We start from the raw sequence: 19,792 nt of genomic DNA, 5'->3' as shown, positions 1-19,792 counted from the left end.
TGACAAATAAGCTGACGGTCCACCTGATAAAAAGTGGTAACCGTCGCCTATAGACATGAGCAGTACCATCGACATAAAAGAGTATACTTACCCATGATACCTCCCATGCGTTGCCATTCCTAAGGACAGTGCATCCTGTAAATTCACTGCCATGTCCCACCCTTCAAACTGCAACACAGCTTTGCAAACACAACTGCTTCACGGTAGAAACACGAATGGGACAGAAGTGCCCAAGCAAACGACTTTTGTGCAAACTCCCTTTGGTAAATGTATACATCTATAATTGTAATTTAAACCAAAAATGTTTGTACTTACTAACTGTTTGTAAATGTTTGTAATTACTAATTGAAAATAGATACACACCCGTTTCCAGGTCATTTATAAATGAAACTGCAATTTTTGTCTAGAAAATATATTTTAATACGTACATCAAATTTCAACAGACATTTAGTTTCGTTAATTAAATAAAATGTATAGCTGGCGTGACGTTCGTTAAACTACACGAGAAGGACAATGAACGCATAGTCTAATAGTTAACTCTACTCTACTGAATCTAACCTCGCTAAAACCGCTAAATACTCATTTACAATTAATTCTATTATTCTAGTTGTGGACTCGTGGCTAATTATATATTTGAAATACATTTAGGCCGATCAACATTCGTTATCTTATTGTTAAAAGTGTCGTAAGCACACATTTTAATGTAATAACTACCGGTTCCACTTACGTGTAATTGGATTGAGAAAGCTCTATTAGTTTCAGGATCAATACGTGACCCTTAATCATGAGCGGCTGTTACACGAGCGCAATTGATACTTATTATATTAAATTACTTGCTACCTTGTTATGGTAAAGATATTTAATTATTTATATATTATTGCATCTCCAATATGAATTAGGTATACCTTGTATTTAGGTAGATATAAAGGAAATGATTGGTAACATATAAAAGAATTTATAAAAAAAAATTGAAATAATAAATCTAAAATAACGCTGATTTTACTGTACAATAAAGTGTTACCAACATCGTTATGTTCATTTGTTTTGTTCTAATAATAATACAATCTATACGTCTGTTTTATATATATATTCTAAACACCACGTGTCCACAACCTAAACTGCCGACATCCAGACGAGAATACTAAAGCTATCTTACATTATAACTGTATATACATTTGGCAACTTTACTTAGTCTATGTATGGTGATATGCACATGGCATTGGTTAATCAAATAAAATATGATCTCCCATTGATATATCTTTCATACACGCTATCATGATAATTGATCACAATTATTTTCATTGATATATACATTCAAATGTTTCGAATTTTACTTGTACGATTTGATACTAACAAGTAATTATGTACAATCAATAGTTTTGATGCAACTGTTAAAGTTTTGGAAACAAAAAAAAAATCCTTAGGAAAATTACCTAAAACAATTATTGTTCAGATTTTTTTTAATTCATAATCATTCACGTAGCTAGGAGGAGAAGGGGCTACGGACAACTCTAGAAAGTTAGTTGACCGGCTAATTGGTTGTTCAACTTAGCTACGCCATTGATTATGATATTGATCGATAGTGACAATATAAAGCATTTGTACATGTTTTTTTGTAGTACATAAGATTTGCCATAAACAATATTCCCATCTAGTCTCAAATTTTGTTCGCGCTGCAACTATTTTCATTTCACTGGACCATAGTTTCTTAACCTTATTTTGCCGCTCCCCCCTCTTTGCCCATACGTATTTTTCTAGTTATCGCCATGTTAATCTTACTTATCTGCCTTTTTTAACTATATTTTTTAATCTACCCACGCCCCCTCTGCGTATTCTTAATAATGAATGATCTCATCTCTCACTCCTTAATTTTTCCTAAGTCTTCTATTGCCCTTTAATTTAATGTTGATGTATTCCTTTTTTTTAATTCGATCGAATTAGCAATGAGGAGGTCCTGTTTTAAGTCCGGTTAAGGAAAAAAGACAAATTATTAGAACTATTGAGGACAGAAGGAAAAAAATGTTGGGACACTTGATACGACATGACGAAGTTAAGAACATTATAATAGAAGGTAAGATAGAAAGAAGGAGGGGAAGAGGGAGACCGAGACAAAGTTACATCAGGCAGATCAAGGCAGGAGTTGGTGTCGTGTCGTATCAAGAGGTGAAGAGACTCGCTGAAAATCGTAGTGAGTGGCAAGAGCTCCACCGACAAGAGCGTAGCTCTTAAATAGATAGATAGATAGTATCCCTTTTATTGCGGTGTCAGATTGTGAATGTGTTTGTGTTGGTTGTAAAAGTTGAAATTTTACACACATACGTTATGTAGCTCTTACTAAGTAAGTCCAAAGTAACTTTTTATTTTTATCATCGCGAAAGGGTGAGACCCTCTCTAGTGCTGTCTATACCCCCTCTGTTAGTGTATATTCACAGCGCAGGCGGGCTTACTTTTTTATTCTCATACCCTCTCTGTAATAACGTACTCTTTTGAAAAAAGCACAAATCTATATGTGTTTTTTTGGCCATAGAACACGGCGTCCATAGTCTTGTAATTGAACCGCTTAAATAACTCTTCTGCAAAAATCAACTTATTCATTTATGGTAACACATAGAAAATATTATACGTACTGGCAAGTAATTGAAAATAGTTGAGACACAAAATTACATAAACTGATTAGGATTATTCCTAGTTTAAATAGTCCAGTTTAAATAGTGATGTTCACAATACAAGTGATTAATGGAAACTAATTTCATACTTTAATGGTGTATTCATGTCACTTGAAGTAAATCAAGTAGACTATAAAAATTTAAAATTTTTATCACCAACGTTTCCTATGGCACGAATCTCAAATTTATTCTAAAGACAAATACAGCGCTAAACAACTTTTTAATCACTTTATTTACATCAGTTTAAAATTAATGCTTACTTCATTGCTTTCTTTTCGTCATAATTTAGCACTTTCAAGTTTTCAAGTTGCAACTTATCACAAACTAAGTAAATATAAAGCCAATTAAATTAAAACATGTCGTTTGCAATAGGAGGCGTCATATGTAGAATGAAATAAGAGAATTTAGAAATATTAGGAACTTATTTATGGAAATGAAAACACTTAAATCTATTTTAAGACTTCACACAAAATTGATTCTTATAAAAGTTCATAAAGACTATTATAACTCAATAAGTCTTGTAATCTAATCGATAAATTAAATGACGCCGCATATTGCCAACATTATAAATAATAAAATAATGATTAACGCCAGTCTTACTAACATTGGGGTGGGGTTCTCTGTTAAATAGTGGGGCAAGATATGTATCGTGATATATTTGTATGGTAAGTTATAGTTACAACATGAATGGATATTAGCAAGAACCCCTAGGTGAAAATAATACGACTTAATTGTAAATCTGGCAGAATTAATAAATAATTATACATGCTCAGCTTAATAATTACGTCAGTCAGCTTACCCTTGACTTGTGCCACAAATAAAAAAAAAAAACCCAATAGTTCTGTTGCGATATTTGTAACAGATAGCACTCGGGAGTATATAAGAACTGCAAGACAAAATAAATGGTAGTAAAGTGCGAGTGTTATTCGATAGGGGGATTCCCCTTTAGATACCGCAAAATTCGCATTTACAATCTCGCTTTTGCGGTATTGAAAAATAGAGAAAAATTTCGCTGAAACGCGGTAAAAATATTACAGTATTGCCTCTGAACAGGCATATCTTTCCAAGACTGGAAGCAAACACTAAATAATGTTAATAAGGAAACCAACCTAAATTCAGTAACCCTATTCAATTAAGAAATAATTATTCAAAGCTGTGTACATAGGCATTGAACTTCTCTTTTGAAGTTGGTTAATAAAAACAATAAAAAAGATTGTGTGCGAATAGAGGTGGACCTCTTTGTAGATATTTGGAGCCTTAGGGCTTATGCTGGCCAAGGAAGTACATTGTTACTACATGCATACGCCGACAGCGTAACATAAAAAAATCTTCATACATACTAAAAGTATACGACACATTGTCAGGTGCATCATACATCTCTCATTCATTAATTAAATTCCCAAGGAGGGTTGACGTCAGACAGGCGGCCTGTCGTAAAACTAAATGCCAAACCTTGGGTATTATCTATAAAAATATGTTACGCCGACCCCAAAATTTATATACTTGGAATAAGGGTAGGAAGATTTTTCATTCATCAATTTAAATTTGAAAAATTGTTAAATATTATTATATCAATAATTAGGTAGGTATTTATACTAAAAGATAACATAAAAAACATGATCACGACTGTGATCATAGGTGGGGTAGTTAGTAGCTTTATACGTTTGTCACAGTTTTGTTAAATGTTACATACAGTAAACATTATAAACAACGCTGGTTTACTTAAATACCGAAAAAGTAGGTTGAATTACATATAAATTTATAAACAAACTTTGTCAAGACTATTACATATATGCATTATTATTATACTGAAATAAAATCAAAAATTATACATTATAATCTAATACATGTTTCATTTATCAATTCCATGATCTATATAACTCTTTTGTAATTATGTTAACATTATATGTATTATATTACAATAAAGTATCGCAAATTACATAGCAATTATGGTAAGTATATAAAAATATAAATTAATATAATTATTATAAAAAAGTCAAAATTAATCTGATTTAATTGTTAATATGATTTTCTTACTAATTTGATTATAAAAACTCATTGCATATAAAAATTCTTTTGAATTTATGTCGTACAACACTTGGGTAAAATAGTGATGTACCTATTATTCAGTTTTGTTAAGTCGATATTTACAACTTTTTTTATTAAATTTCCCTCAATTCTCTTCACATCTCAAAATGGATCAGTTTTCTAATTGAACTAATACCAAATATCTATCAGAGATTTATTGATCTTTGTTGCTAAGTTAAAATATAGCAGTCAATTCATAGCAGACATTATCGCCTTGATAAATTCATCATTATAAAACAAATATAAATGTTTAACACCACCTCTCAAATTCGTTTCATTTAATGCAATAAATTGTTTTAATTTTCAGATTCTTTTGAATTGCTTGAGATCTATAATAAACTTATATATGCTTAATTGTATATAAATGAAATTGCATTTTTTTTAACTTATAAATTATAAATACAAACGTTACAAAAAGCGAAAATCTATTAATCAATCGAATAAAAAGATCGATTTGAATAAAATCGGAAGCAATCGAAATTTCACATACAATTACGTATAAAAATAATATTTAATTACAAATAACAATTTCATAGATTTTCTTTTCTACAAATGCCTTTAGAAGACTTCTACTACACGTCAAATGATATCACCGAAGAGCAAAAGTCAACTATTGGGTTTTTCTGAGACTGGAAAAGGACGGATAGTATTTTACAGTGACGATTATAATGAAAGTTCACGTTGATCAGCTATTTAACACGATTGTGGCTCAACACTAATATTTTATATATTTATTTGCGTGAAAATTCTCAAACTGTACTATGCCCATCTTATTATTCCTCGATGACAGTTCAACAGATAAATTAGTGATGTTCAAACGATTGTTTCGATTCGATGTTTTATCGATAATCGATATACATAAATCGATACTTGACCAGAGTGGTAGTGATACGCATTACCATCAATATATATCCATGTTTCTTATTTCGATTAGTGACCTGAATTATTATAGGATTTATCAGTCATATTGAACATCGACCATTTAAGATATAGAATTTAGAAATGTCACTATCTATATTCGCAACAATGATATCTGTTATATATTGATGTCGATTATGAAGTGGCATTTCTTTAAACCTATCTCTATTTATTTATTTATTTAAATTGTGATACATAGGTAACAATGGATGGTAAAATAAGATGTCTATGATCTGAAATAAGTCCTCTATGATATACCCCATATATCGAGGAATACAAATTTGCAATTTATATAAGAAAAAACAAATTATATAAAAAAAAAAAAACACTATGATATATCTCTCTGATTAAAATTTTCATTTAATATCACTAATAGCGAAATCTTTATTCTTAAGTTAAAAGACAGATAAATTAAATTTCTATTATATTTAAGTCAAAATTATTAAAAATTTTGTTTATGATGGATTCAAAAATAATAATATCGCAAAACTTTAAATAATAGGTTAAGAGACAAGTTTAAAGAAATAGGGAACTTGATAGCAGTTCAACCGTGAAAAAGAAAATAATAAGATGGACGACGTATTAGTAACTAACATTTCATAAATGTATCTAAAACTCTCTATAGTTTATAACTTAATCATGTTAAAAAAAAGCCATACTGTTCAATTGATAACAATATTTTTAACATGTAAAAAAATTAAGAACAATTTACTCAGTTTTAGTCTACTGGATTATTAGCCTGGGATCGTTTTTAGTTGTGTTTTTTAAAACACATACAACTGGTGAACTCAAGATAGACAGTGCAATGTAATAAGTGAATGTTGTGTATATTTAGGAAAATATAAACACACTTTCAATTTTCTGAGAATTAGAAAAATAAAAAGCGGTTTTTCGTAGGCGAAGGTTACCTATTTAAATATAAAGATGTGATAAACGTTGAATGAATGATGAAAAAAAAAATGGTTTAAGTCTCAGGATTACACAATTACCATATTTCATTGCACTAATCAATTTGTTTAGACAAAATCAAAGCCTGGGGGAGGCCTATGTTCAGCTGTGGACAGTTCACGACTGATACAATACAAAGGCTTAAATTATGTTACGAAATATATATATTCATCTTGTCTAAATCTTGAAATCTATATAAACAAGTCAAAGGATCCATGTCCCGCCCAGGTGTGACATAACTGTGTCGAGGAAGCCCACATTTTGTGTGCATTTCATGAAATGACCGTCGTGTTTATTTTGTGAAGTTTAGTGATAATTACAAATATAGATGTCAATAGATGTCGCTACTTGTTTTGCTCGACAATTGGTTGTAAGTATGCTCAAAAGAGTTTAATTGGACTCGTTAATTTTTATATTAAAAAAATGTCTAGGTTTTGCAAAATCTATTATATATAAACTATACTACAGGTGGCATATTCGAAAATACTGAAAGTAATTAATAGCTATCAATAAATAGCTCTTATAAGACAAAAAGTATAAATAACATGGCGTGTTTAGTCTCATAAAATTCTCATCTATTGTCATCTATATTTGTGATATATATGTAGGTGTTGGCTTACAGCAGTATGAGGGGCAGGTGGTGGTGGTGGTGGTGGCGGCGGGCGCGGCGCGGCGGTCAGCAGGCGCGCGGCGGCGCCAGGTGGTGTATGAGCAGCGGCGCGGTGTCGGCGGCGGCGGCGGCGGCGGCGGCGGCGGGCGCGGCGGCGGCGGGCCGCTGCGCCGTCACCCGTTCCAGCACGCACGACGCCGACAGCCGCGCCTCCGCGTCGTGGTCCCAGCACTCCTCCATCGTATCGCACACCACCGACAGGCCCTGTCGCCATAAACAAACGGCAAATTTTTATATACATACTTTTTTAATACATAGGGGCTACGCTAGCATGCGGCTCATAATATACATACTTTTTTAATACTTAGGGGCTACGCTAGCATGCGGCTCATATTACTGCGCCAAAAGACGACTTCGTGAAAACCTCTGTCATTTAGACAAGATGTTTAGCAGAATCCTACATGAAGTTGTAAATATTCGAATTCAGAACGCGGAAACGCATGTGTATGTGTAAATTTTTCATAGCGACTAATAGTTTTTTGCTCTGTAAAAAATAGCAATTACAATCGCCACAATATTACATGTGAATAAATTTCATTATATAAACAATATTCTTTTGGAAGTCACTTAAAAAGAAATAAACAACGTCACTGGTAAATTCCAATACTTGTTTTGATAAATTCTAATATATATTGTTGATTTTATTACTTTTTTCACTGTTTCCATTTTATATTCCTTTTTATATTAATACCCGCCCACTATGTACTTTTTATTACAACACATTTGTGATTTGTTAATCTTTGTCGGGTGCCCACGATACAGGTTTGCCTAGTGTGGAGCTCATTGTATCTTGTTTTTGTAACTTTATGTTGTCAAATAAAATAAAAAAAAAACTGGTCATAAGCGTACATATATAGAGGGGGGAGGGGGTATCCGTACCCACTTCAGAATCATCTGGCGCCCACCCAACATTGCTTGCAAGATGCAAGCAAAGTTTTGCAATAATATGCTTGATTATGCATCTTTTTAAGGGGCCAGTCCCCCCCCCCCCCCATCTCTGGAAGCTAATCTTAAACACGCCAATATCACTGGTGCTAACAGGGTGGTCTCGCCAGACGGCCGGTATGAGCGGCCGCAGCTTCCTCTGCACCACCGCTTCCTGCATTTCCTCGAGGCTGGGATGCGAACCGACTTCCTCTTCGAGCGGCAACCGGTACTGCGCCGTCGGCTCCGCGCCCACGTCGGTACATCTGTATATAACAGAATAAATGATATACAAACTTGGTTTTAACAACAAGATTTTGACGTTGACGACAAGGTTCTGGTGTGACGATTCGTTTTGCATAAATAGCAGATTTGTTTTTAATTAACCCTTTGAGTGCCGACGAGCGCCATCGCGCACGTGCGCATTGCTACTAAAAGTGTCACGAGCGTCATAGCGCTCGTGAAATCAGTCGCTGTTTAGTTTGCTGTAAAAAAAAATAATATTAAAATTGGATAATTTTTGGAGGAGATACAGTTTTTTTAGAGACAATGGTAAATGACATCAACACGACAAAGATTTCTTTGGCATTTTTAAGTAGATATGAGTAAAAATCAACGGCACTAAAAGGGTTAATGATAATGGAATTGTAACCCCGCCTGTTCTATAGATATACTTGTCATCAGCAAAGGATATTTTTTTTATGGATGATAGATAATGGTATGGTAACCTAACGGTATACGCTGGCGGGGCACCAGTGACTGATGATAAGTTAGCCCATCGTGATGAATAAACCTGGGATTCATCACGATGATTTCCAGGGGGGACCATGTCGACCTGACAGGGTGTATCGCTAGCAATGGGACTAGTAGTCCGTATTACTAACAATCCCTTCCCCCCTGACAAAGGAGGTTAAGCCAGGATAGAAACAGGTCACTTGGCTTATTGTGACCAATTCAACAATAAATAACAACAGTGGTTTCTATGGTGAATCGCGTGGAAACTAAACACCAGGGGGGGGGGGGGGGTAATGTTAGTAAAAACTCGTAGAGGTTGGCAACCGCAGTTAGGCTTTGTTAATGTTTTACAAGGGACGCTTCTGCCCATCTCTCGACCATTATGTTCCCTTAATTGCTTTTAATGACACCCTCGCGAAAGGAAGGGGTGTTTAAGGAATGATAATGGAATGGTAGCCCCACCCGCGCTATCGGTTTACACCGGCGGGGCACCAGTGAAGGATGATAGGTGAGGATAAAGTGGGCCAGTTAGCCCATCGTGACGAATTCAACAAGAATTGTTCACGATGGTTTCCAGGGGAAACCAATTGGAGGTCGATCCAATAAGGCATATTGCTAGCAATGGGGCTGTCAAACGCCATTGCTAACAATCCCTTTCCCCCGAAAAGAAGGGGTGACTCATTCCATGCCGCCATGTCTTCGCAATAATGTTTATTTTGTACTCTTTAAATAATAATTTATCTTTGCATGAATTCTGAATTTATCATTTTATACTGCGTGTATTTACTAATTACTTAGTGATAAAAAAAATGCGTAAGTTATGTCAACAAGAAAGGTAACGCCCATGACTCTTGGATTTGATAAATGCTTTGATAGTTTGGAATAATCGAAACAGGCTTATCATTGCAGTTGTATAAAAAAAAAAAAAAATTACCAACTGAAACTGTACCTAAACTGAGGCTGGCCATTTAGAATCGAAAAAATTTAGAACACGGAAATATAAACTTAATAATTTTGCAAACGTTGTATTGATATTGTCCTTTACCGCTAGTAATAGTTTTTTTTTTAATTAAATCATAAAAATTATTTTTATTATTAATTTATTTAACTTTTTATTGCACCATAAATAAAAATATACAATGATAAGTGAATAATTCAAGTGAAATACAGTAACAAAATACAGATTATAATATACACATAAAGGCACAAAAGGCGGTCTTATCGCTAGGGCAATCACTTACAGACAACCTTTAAAAAAAAATATTTAAAAATTATCCTATCTATCTATTTATTTTTTACTAGCTTTTACCCGCGACTTCGTTCGCATAACCGCGTTATACTGAGCGAAATAAAGCCGCCTATATCCTTCTACATACCATATAGTACGTGTATATCAAATTTCATAGATTGATTAAGCTGTTAAAGCGTTATAAGGTAACATACAAACAAATTCACTGTCACATCATCACGTCGATCTGGTTGGGTATATGGTATCTGCGCTAATGGTATACGCTGTCGGGGCACCAGTGAGGGATGATAGGTGAGAATGAAAAAAGCAGGTCAGTTAGACCATCGTGATGAATACACTTGGAAGCACGATGGTTTCCAGGGGGACCATGAGGTGGTCGACCTGGTTAGGTATAATGCTAGCAATAGGACCCTTAGTCTCCATTATTAACAATCCCTTCCCCCCCCCCCCCCCCGTACATACTATACTTATTAAACAAGTACAATATAATACTTGTTTGCACATACGAGGTCTGTCCGGAAAGTTCGTATAAAAGTGTTCTGGAATGCGAGAAAGAGGAGTGGGGAGGCCAGGTAAGCGCAGGACCCCTTCCTTATGTCCCTAACAATGCTTCAGTTCTGGTCTGACCGCCGTGCGGTGCGAACTGGCTTGTCACGCCATCTGTGAAGTTACCTCTAACGAAACCCCGTCGGCATGGAGCCCGCTTCCGTTGAAGAGCAGCGCGTCGTAATCAAGTTTCTCTCGAAACTCGGCAAGAATGGCCGTGAAATTTTTGCCGATCTCAGAACAGTTTATGGGGATGATGCTGTGAAGGAACCAACCGTCCACAAGTGGCTAAAAAGATTCAGAGAGGGCCGAGAAAGAGTTCGATGTTCGGGGGATTGTCCATCAAGAATTCGTCCCTCCAGGCCAGACAGTTGATGGAAAATTCTACGTCGATGTGCTCAGACGCCTCAAAGCTCGTGTGGCACGAGTTCGTCCAGAATTGGCGCGAGAGGGGCGTTGGATTCTTCACCACGACAATGCCCCTGCCCACACCTCTCTTGTTGTCCGTGAGTTTTTGAGTAAAAATTCCATTACGGTGACCGAACACCCCCCCCCTATTCGCCGGATTTGGCCCCGTGTGACTTCTTCTTGTTCCCAAAAACCAAATTGGTACTTCGGGGGCGGCATTTGGGGGACATAAATGAGATAAAAAAAGCTACGACGGGGCAGCTGAGAAACCTACAACCAGAGGACTTTCAAGGAGCCTTCTCACAGTGGAAACGGCGTTGGCACAAGTGCATTATGTCACAGGGGGAGTACTTTGAAGGGGATAAAATTGATTTACCTGAATAATTGTAAAATAAAATATTTAAAAAACTATATATATATATATATATATATATATATATATATATATATATATATATTTGCGCACGAGTCATTTTTATAATAAATAAACTAACTTTTAGCGGCGACTCCGTCCGCGTATATATATATATATATATATATATATATATATATATATATATATATATATATTGTAACAACAATATATATATATATATTTTTTTTAATCAATGATAATGGAATGGTAACCTCGCTTATATATAGATGTATAAGCGAAGTTACTATCTTATATATAAAATTCTTGTGTCACGGTGTTTGTTACCAAACTTTTGTGCTTATTGGGTAGATCTGAGAATCGGCCAACATCTATTTTTCATACCCGTCAATGATAAGGGTGACCCACACCAAAATATTTTTTTTTTATTTTTTTGACATTTTTTTTTATTTTTATTTTATTATAATTTAGCATTGAAAAATACATACAACTTTAAATTTTCATCGTTTTATGATCAACCCCTGTATTTTAATTGCGATTTTTATATTTCGCTATAAGTGGTAAAACAACGTTTACGGGGTCAGCTAGTATGCTATATATTACTCATTCGTGCAATGATAATATAATTTTATATATTACTAGCTTTTACTCGCGACTTCCTCCGCTTGACTGAAATATATAATTTTTTTTTATACAACTTAGAATGGCAAAAAAGCTGACGGCCCACCTGATGGAAAGTGGTAATAGTCGCCTATACACATAAGCAGTACCATGGACATAACAGAGTATACTGTTTCGTCCATGATACCCCCATGCGTTGTCATTCCTGAGGACTCAGGTATTATTCTTCCGCACCCAGTAAATTCACGCCATATCCCTATCAAACCGAAACACAACTGCTTCACGGTAGAAACACGAAATGGGACAGAGGTACCCAAGCAATCAACTTTTTTACAAAGTCTCCCTGATTATTATCCAAGAATATTGATATTATCCAAGATAAAAAAAAGTGTGCCATACTGTTTAGAACTCATAAATAGAAGGATTATACTATAGTTTTTATGGTTGGTGCCATGGGCAGTACAGCATATTATTCTTCTGTGATATTTAAGATGCACAATTTGATAGCTGCATGAGCAATCAGTCTGAATGCCATTTATCGTAAATAAAATATAATATAGACTCACCTGGACGCTATTTCCCATAACACCAGAGCGCACGCGTACATGTCTATCCTAAGGAAGGCGTCCTTAGTGAAGTTGATGGCGCCGTCCAACACTTCTGGCGCCATGTACCGCCTCGTGCCGACCTGACCGTGAGCGTCCCCGCAGCCGCGTCCCGCCGCGAACACCAGCGCCAGCCCGAAGTCCGCGATGCAAGCGCTCATGTCCGCTTTCAGGAGTACATTCTTGGACTTGAAGTCTCTGTGCGCGACGGCCGGCTTCCCGCCAACTTCCTCGTGTAAGTGCGCCAGGCCGCGCGCCACGCAGACCGCCACGCGCCACGCCTCCGCCCACGTCAGGGTGTTGGCTTTCAAGTAGTCACAGAGAGAGCCCTACAATAAATATTTAATTGTACTAATAATAAACATAAAATTTTGTATAAATGTTGGTTAATGGAATTACGTTTAAATGGTTAATTTGATCAGTTTTTTGATTTGATTTCGCAGTCACTCTATGTTCACGTCCAATTTAAAAAGTTGATGTTTTTTACCATTATATTTTATTTAGTTATAATTTATGTTCACGTCCAAATTTAAAAGTTGATGTTTTTTACCATTATATTTTATTTATTTATAATTTATGTTCATGTCCAAATTAAAAAGTTGATGTTTTTTACCATTATATTTTACTTATTTATAATTTATGTTCATGTCCAAATTAAAAAGTTGATGTTTTTTACCATTATATTTTACTTATTTATAATTTATGTTCATGTCCAAATTAAAAAGTTGATGTTTTTTACCATTATATTTTACTTATTTATAATTTATGTTCATGTCCAAATTAAAAAGTTGATGTTTTTTACCATTATGTTTTATTTATTTATAATTTATGTTCTTGTCCAAATTTAAAAGTCGATGTTTTTTATCACTATATTTTATTTATTTATAATTTAACTTAAATTCAATTAAAATAATTTAATTACAATTTCCATAATTTGGATTGTTAATATATTTATATTTTAGGATTTACTTTTCATGAACACAGAGTGCTTTTTAGCTTAAGCACGCGATTATCTATATCTATACTTATATAATAAAGAGAAAAAAGAATCGATTATTTAGTGTGATTATGTTTTAAGTAAATGGATCCATTATTAATATAGGTTCATAATACTTTAATATATACATACATTAGAGCAGGCTCTAATTCAGTCACTCTCAAGCATAGATCAGATACCACAGAGCAAGTAAATCATTCAGAAACACATTACAACAGATTATTTCTTTGTAATGGATAAAATTGAAAACTAATTAACCAAATCTTTAATTTCTTTTTAATCTAGAGTAATCTACATTATCAGCGAGTAACATAGGATTTATATTATTATCTATCTACCTGTGCGAAGCCAGGGTCGGTCGCTAGTATTAAATACATAGGTTACAGAGTACGGTGGCTAGTTTGTACAATTGTGTAATGTACGCAATTCACTGTGCTCTTATTGCATGACAAAGCGGCGCCGCGCGGCTCCGTGACTTTTGCCTTATATGTATTGAGCAGTACTTACTTATTTGTGCATTGAATATTAAAAATATAGGATAAATATTGAGCTTTATTATTATACAGCAAGATTGTAATCTCAGATAGACTAGTCAGAGCTCTATTAAAGACTGCTTCTTTGGTGCGATCATTAATGTAAAAAAAAAAAAAATTGCTGACTAGGCATAGATAATATCGGTATCGCTACGATATCTATTTATTGGATTTCGCTGGACATTAATAGCAGAAAATAGGTCATATTCCATTTCTATATCCCTCATTACAGTCGGTTATTTATATTAGTTTCGATTAGGTTCTTAATTCTAGTACTATATATCGGATATTCATATTATTACATATAAAGCATATCCGTTATTAGGCCATTATATTGATATTGTAACAATGATATAACTATATATATATATATATATATATATATATATATATATATATATATATATATATATATATATATATATATATATATATATATATATATATATATATATATATATATATATATATATATATATATATATATATATAATCATTGGAACATTGATAATCTATACTTATAATAAATCTGTAGAGAGGTCAATTCTGTACATGAAATATATTTCCAAAGTAACTATAGGGGGGTGATTAGTGATCGATATTGATGCTAAAAATGCAATCGGTAAAATTTTTGTATGTCTGTCTGTATGTTCGTTATAAAAACAAAAACTACTCGACGGATTTTAACGAAACTTGGTACAATTATTCTCCATACTCCTGGGCAAGTTATAGTATACTTTTCATTACGCTACGATCAATAGGAGCAGAGCAGTAAAAAGAAATGTTGGGAAAACGAGAGAAGTTACTCCCATTTATAAGCTTCCGTCGCGTGTGCACCCTAATGGCCACTTTTTAAAATTATATTTTAAATGTCCACCCGTGCGACGTCGGGACGGGCCGATAGTAAGATAATAAGACACTAGCTTTTACCCGTGATTTTGTCCGTATGACCGGAATAAAAAGTAATCTATATCCTTCTCTATCCAATATAGTAAGTGTATACTAAATTTAGTTTAGTTATAGTGATTAGTTAAGGCGCTATGATGTAACAAACAAACAAACTCACTTTCATATTTATAAAGTTAGTAAGGATTGCGTTCCTTTAACTGGTTATTACGAAAAATGTACATAACATACCTTCTCATGGTAAGCAGTGATGAGCCTATACTCCGCTTGCAAATTATCTCCTTTCTTATCAACCCCAATAAAATGCAATATGTCTGGGTGGTCCATCCTTGGGAGCCTGTATATTTCCTGTTCAGCCATCCAGGACTGTTTGTCTTGCAGTGGAAACACCTTGACTGCTACATCCATCTGTCCATATTTTGCGCGCCAAACGGCCCCAAATCTTCCCCGAGCTCTAACTTCGCATAAAGTTATTTGGCCCACCAAGCCGAGCCCCTCATTTTCCATACCAGCGGTAGCAGATGGTGGCCGCGAGAGAGACGGTTCTCCACTAGCGAGTTCAGCAAACGAACTACCCTTGCGTCTTCTGTATAAGAAGTAACACGCGAGAAGAATTGCAAACAGCAGAAACAATGGAGTCAATGTGTAAGCGATGACTGCTTTGGTATCATCATCGGAAGTGGGCACAGGAGATGCTGGGATAATCTCTACAGGTGCATCAGTCTGAGCTAGTACAACTTCCAAGCCTGGGAACGTCACATTCTGATTGCACATATCACCTTCGCAGCAACAATGCAGTAATGGCAGCTTAATATTATGCAATCGACAATTAAACGCCCTGTCTGTACATGAAACAGTATCGAGGAAGCATCCCTTAACCTTTGGATATGCAGTGTTCGTGACATTATCAAACTGCCACAGTACGAAGCAGTGACTGCTTTTATCAGTCGTTTCAGTTGGTAGGCATTCTTCTTTCTCCGGTGTCTGAATGCAGCTCGTGCTGTTGTTGGGGTCGCAAGGTTTTGAATCATTGTAAAATGCGCAGTAACGCGTAGTTACACCGCCCTCTCGCGGTCTCGGTGGTAGATTTTCATCGTTCGGTGGTGCAGCAAATGTTGTACCTTAAATAGGAAACAATAATATTGACTATTGTATAAAGTTACGCATCATGTTGAATTAATTTTGTGCAGCTGTTTATAATCTGTAAAATAGTAGATGAATCATAGGCATTTTGTGTAATCAGTACAAAACGTGTTTTGAATAATTAATTACATACTAATTGTTAATGTTACATTATAATTAGTATCTATAAATATAACAAAAAAATATAACAATTATATTTTGTGTACATTAAATAGATAACAAAATTATGTGCAATATATTAACAATATCTGATGTTTTGTATTGCAAGTTCAGAATAATAATAATGTTTCTCTATAAAATAATAATTATAGGTACTTATGGTTAATGGATGATAATGTAACCCCACCTGAGTATACGCTGGCAGGTTACTAGTAAGGGATAATAGGTGAGAATGAAGTCAGGTCAGTTAGTCTATGAATCATGTCATGATGAATACACCTGGAATTCATCACAATGGCTAATAGATTTTTTTTGATGGGCGAAAATGGTATGTTAACCCCGCCTGCGCTAATGGAATACGCTGGCGAAGCACCAGTGAAAGGTGATAGATGAAAAAGAAAACAGGCCAGTTAGCCCATCATGATAAATTCATCAGGAATTAACCATGATAGTTTACAGGGAGAACTGCGAGGAGGTCGACCTGGTCAGGTATATTGCTAGCAATGGGATTTTCAGTCTCCATTACTAACAATCCCTTTCCCCGTTGGCTAATAGATTTAATGTTTATAATAAACATAACAGCCTTTATTATGATACTTTTTTTACTATAGTGTAACATGTGACCACACCATCCTGGGTAAACACTATGGTCCATGAATATGATCAAATACATAAATATTTACTATTACACTATTAGATTACTGTGGTGTCTGTTTGCTAATGTGCAAGGAGAACTTGTTTGCTAATAAGGTAATTATTATTACAAGGTAATTTTTTTTTGCTGACAAGCAGCTTTTGTTGTGTAGAATAATAAATAATAAATTTATTTGCTTCAAATAGTGTCAGTGTCAGTGGTTTTAGGTTAAATAAAGTTTCTTAATTCTATTTAGCTATTACAAAATAGCATGCAAATGTCACATTTTGTTAGGAACTGATTAATTGATGCATCGACAACACCAACTATACTAGATATTTATCTATCTTTTTTTAAATATTTGTCTACCAGGTAATAAATTTTATTAAATAGCCATTTACGTAATTTAATTTTAAATTTATTTATTAGAAGTTCTTTTATATCTCATAGGAATATTATAAAAAAAAGTAACTTTGATCATAACTACATTAATAGTAAATCGTAATATGTGGTCCTACTTTGAACCTAAATTTTCACCTGTTACTTCATATGCATGGATTTGAGAAGTAGGAAAATCAATGAAACAGACTATTTCTAGATATTGAAACAAGATAAAACATATATCAGGTTATAAGTGAGATCTGGATTAAGGGGACTATAGGGGGATATATATATAGACTATATAAGGGGGATAATAAAAATTGTGTCTCATTTGGTGCAGTAGTTTTTGTATGATGCTGGAAGAAACATATAGATTGATAGACAATTTTTTGCCTACCCTAATGGGAGACAGGCCTAATCGATATGTATAATTTATATTTTTTTTAAGAATTAACATTTTGGCTTCTATTGCTCTCGTATTGATATTTAAATTTAAGAAAATCCAATTACTTATGTGGTTAAATTTTTATTCTAATATTAAGATGAATAAAGTACACTGATAGAAATATTATATATAGTTTCTTTATATATTTAGTTGCTGTATTATTAATTTATACAATAGGACAATAGTTTTATCTTTTTAGGTACTGTATTCATATTCATAAACTCAACATTTTAACTGTGTCATTGATAATATAAGAAAAATTATACAGTGTGGAAAACTGAGAGTAACGGGCAGTCGTGGTACAGATTACCTATAGAAAAACAGAAAAGTGATGTCTATAGTAAGCATAAATTTAATAGATGATTCCACTATGTATCATGGTATAATTACTAGAAGTCTTACACCTCTTCTGTTTAGTTATCAACTAATTGGATAATTTGTACATAAAAAAACTATTTGAGTATCAAAGTTAATTAATATTTATGAAAGAAAATGATTAAAATAACAATAACGCAGGTGAGTTTCTTTAATGCACATAAATGTTTATCTGGCCAATAATTAAATATGTACAGGATGAAATATATACATTTTTGGTACTATTTAATCATAAAACCTGATTATTATTATGATTAACAATAAATAGTGTTTGTAATTAACATAATTATTTCTTTCACAAGATAAAATAACAATATTAGAAAATATAAAAAATTTATAATGTTTGTTCAATTCATAATTTTTATTAATTTTAGCCCTAAGTAATCTATACACCATGTATTTATACATAATACCTAAATTTAAATAAATCTAAGGGCTACTTATAAAAGGATTTGGTGCTAAGTAAGGCAAGTTTAACAGGGCACAACAAGTCATCATGAATGTACTCACCAAGAACAAATAGCACAATATGCAAAACCATTTTTTGGGCCATCATCAGAGCCATGGCGCAGGCGGGATTAGACCTTCTAACCCGTCGCGACAAACCAATGTTATTTTTAAACCCGGTCCCGACATGAAAAGTCTATTCTATTTACGAAATTCCAACATAAGTACATGTCAGACAAACAACGCACATTCAAATAGGGTCAATATAAACACAATAACATCACAACACCACTTATAATGTGTGGCAGTGTGTATAGAATAGTGTTTAAATTACAACAATCGCCGTAATTGCGCTGATTTAATTTGTATTTCCGAAAATAAAACAAGAACAAGCAATCATATTTCACGACCAAGCCACGGTTTTTTTATTATTTGCTTTTTTTTTTATTTTATTTTCTAATCTTACAATTTTTCAATAGTTCTGAACTCTAGCGTTTTAGCTCAAATTTTTTAAGGCTCTATTACACGGTATAAGCCAGTGTTTCTTATTATTTTGTTTGTTGTTCTAGATTAATGTAGAGCTTAAGTGTGCTGAACTTATCGATAAATATTTTCTTATGAGAGTTCATATTTTTTGATTAAACAATAAAAACAGTGTTAAGAGATCTTTGCTTTTGGTACAGAGTGTTAGAGGGCGCCAAGCGTCGTTCGCGATACCTCTAACGAAATGCGTCTCGCTTGCAATGCTGACGCTCCAAAACCCTGAGTGCAATGTCAAAGAACGGTATGCTATGAACAGTTCCTTTATATATAATAACTTTTGTGTTAATGTAAGATCAGATGGAGTAGCTCTCATCGATAGCACTAATGAAAAGAGCTTTGGCATCATGTCTTAAGAAATAAATTATATTAAAAACTGTTATTAAAAAATCAACAAATTTCTTAAATTTTGTTGAAATTGAACATTTAGTTTTACAGGGAAAGACTGGTAAAATTAGGATGCTAATAATGTTTTTTTTTT

The 19,792-nt window shown here is 33.8% G+C and overlaps 1 protein-coding gene across 1 annotated transcript; it reads right to left on the bottom strand.

Moving 5' to 3' along the window:
* Positions 1 to 396: 396 nt before the first annotated feature.
* LOC113523381 (activin receptor type-2A-like) lies at positions 397 to 19,215 on the bottom strand. Its single transcript, XM_052902158.1, has 5 exons — positions 18,835 to 19,215; positions 15,419 to 16,308; positions 12,713 to 13,080; positions 8,330 to 8,480; positions 397 to 7,494 (listed from the first exon to the last, which is right to left on the bottom strand). Exons 1-5 carry the CDS (start codon positions 18,887 to 18,889, stop codon positions 7,297 to 7,299), a joined length of 1,662 nt encoding a protein of 553 aa, XP_052758118.1. The 5' UTR covers positions 18,890 to 19,215; the 3' UTR covers positions 397 to 7,296.
* Positions 19,216 to 19,792: the final 577 nt, after the last annotated feature.

This window comes from Galleria mellonella, unplaced genomic scaffold, assembly GCF_026898425.1.
Source record: "Galleria mellonella isolate WM207_F2 unplaced genomic scaffold, CSIRO_AGI_GalMel_v1 utg874, whole genome shotgun sequence".
NCBI lineage: Eukaryota > Metazoa > Arthropoda > Insecta > Lepidoptera > Pyralidae > Galleria > Galleria mellonella.
The sequence above is the reverse complement of the archived record's forward strand: the minus strand, read 5'-3'. Positions and strand labels throughout refer to the sequence as shown.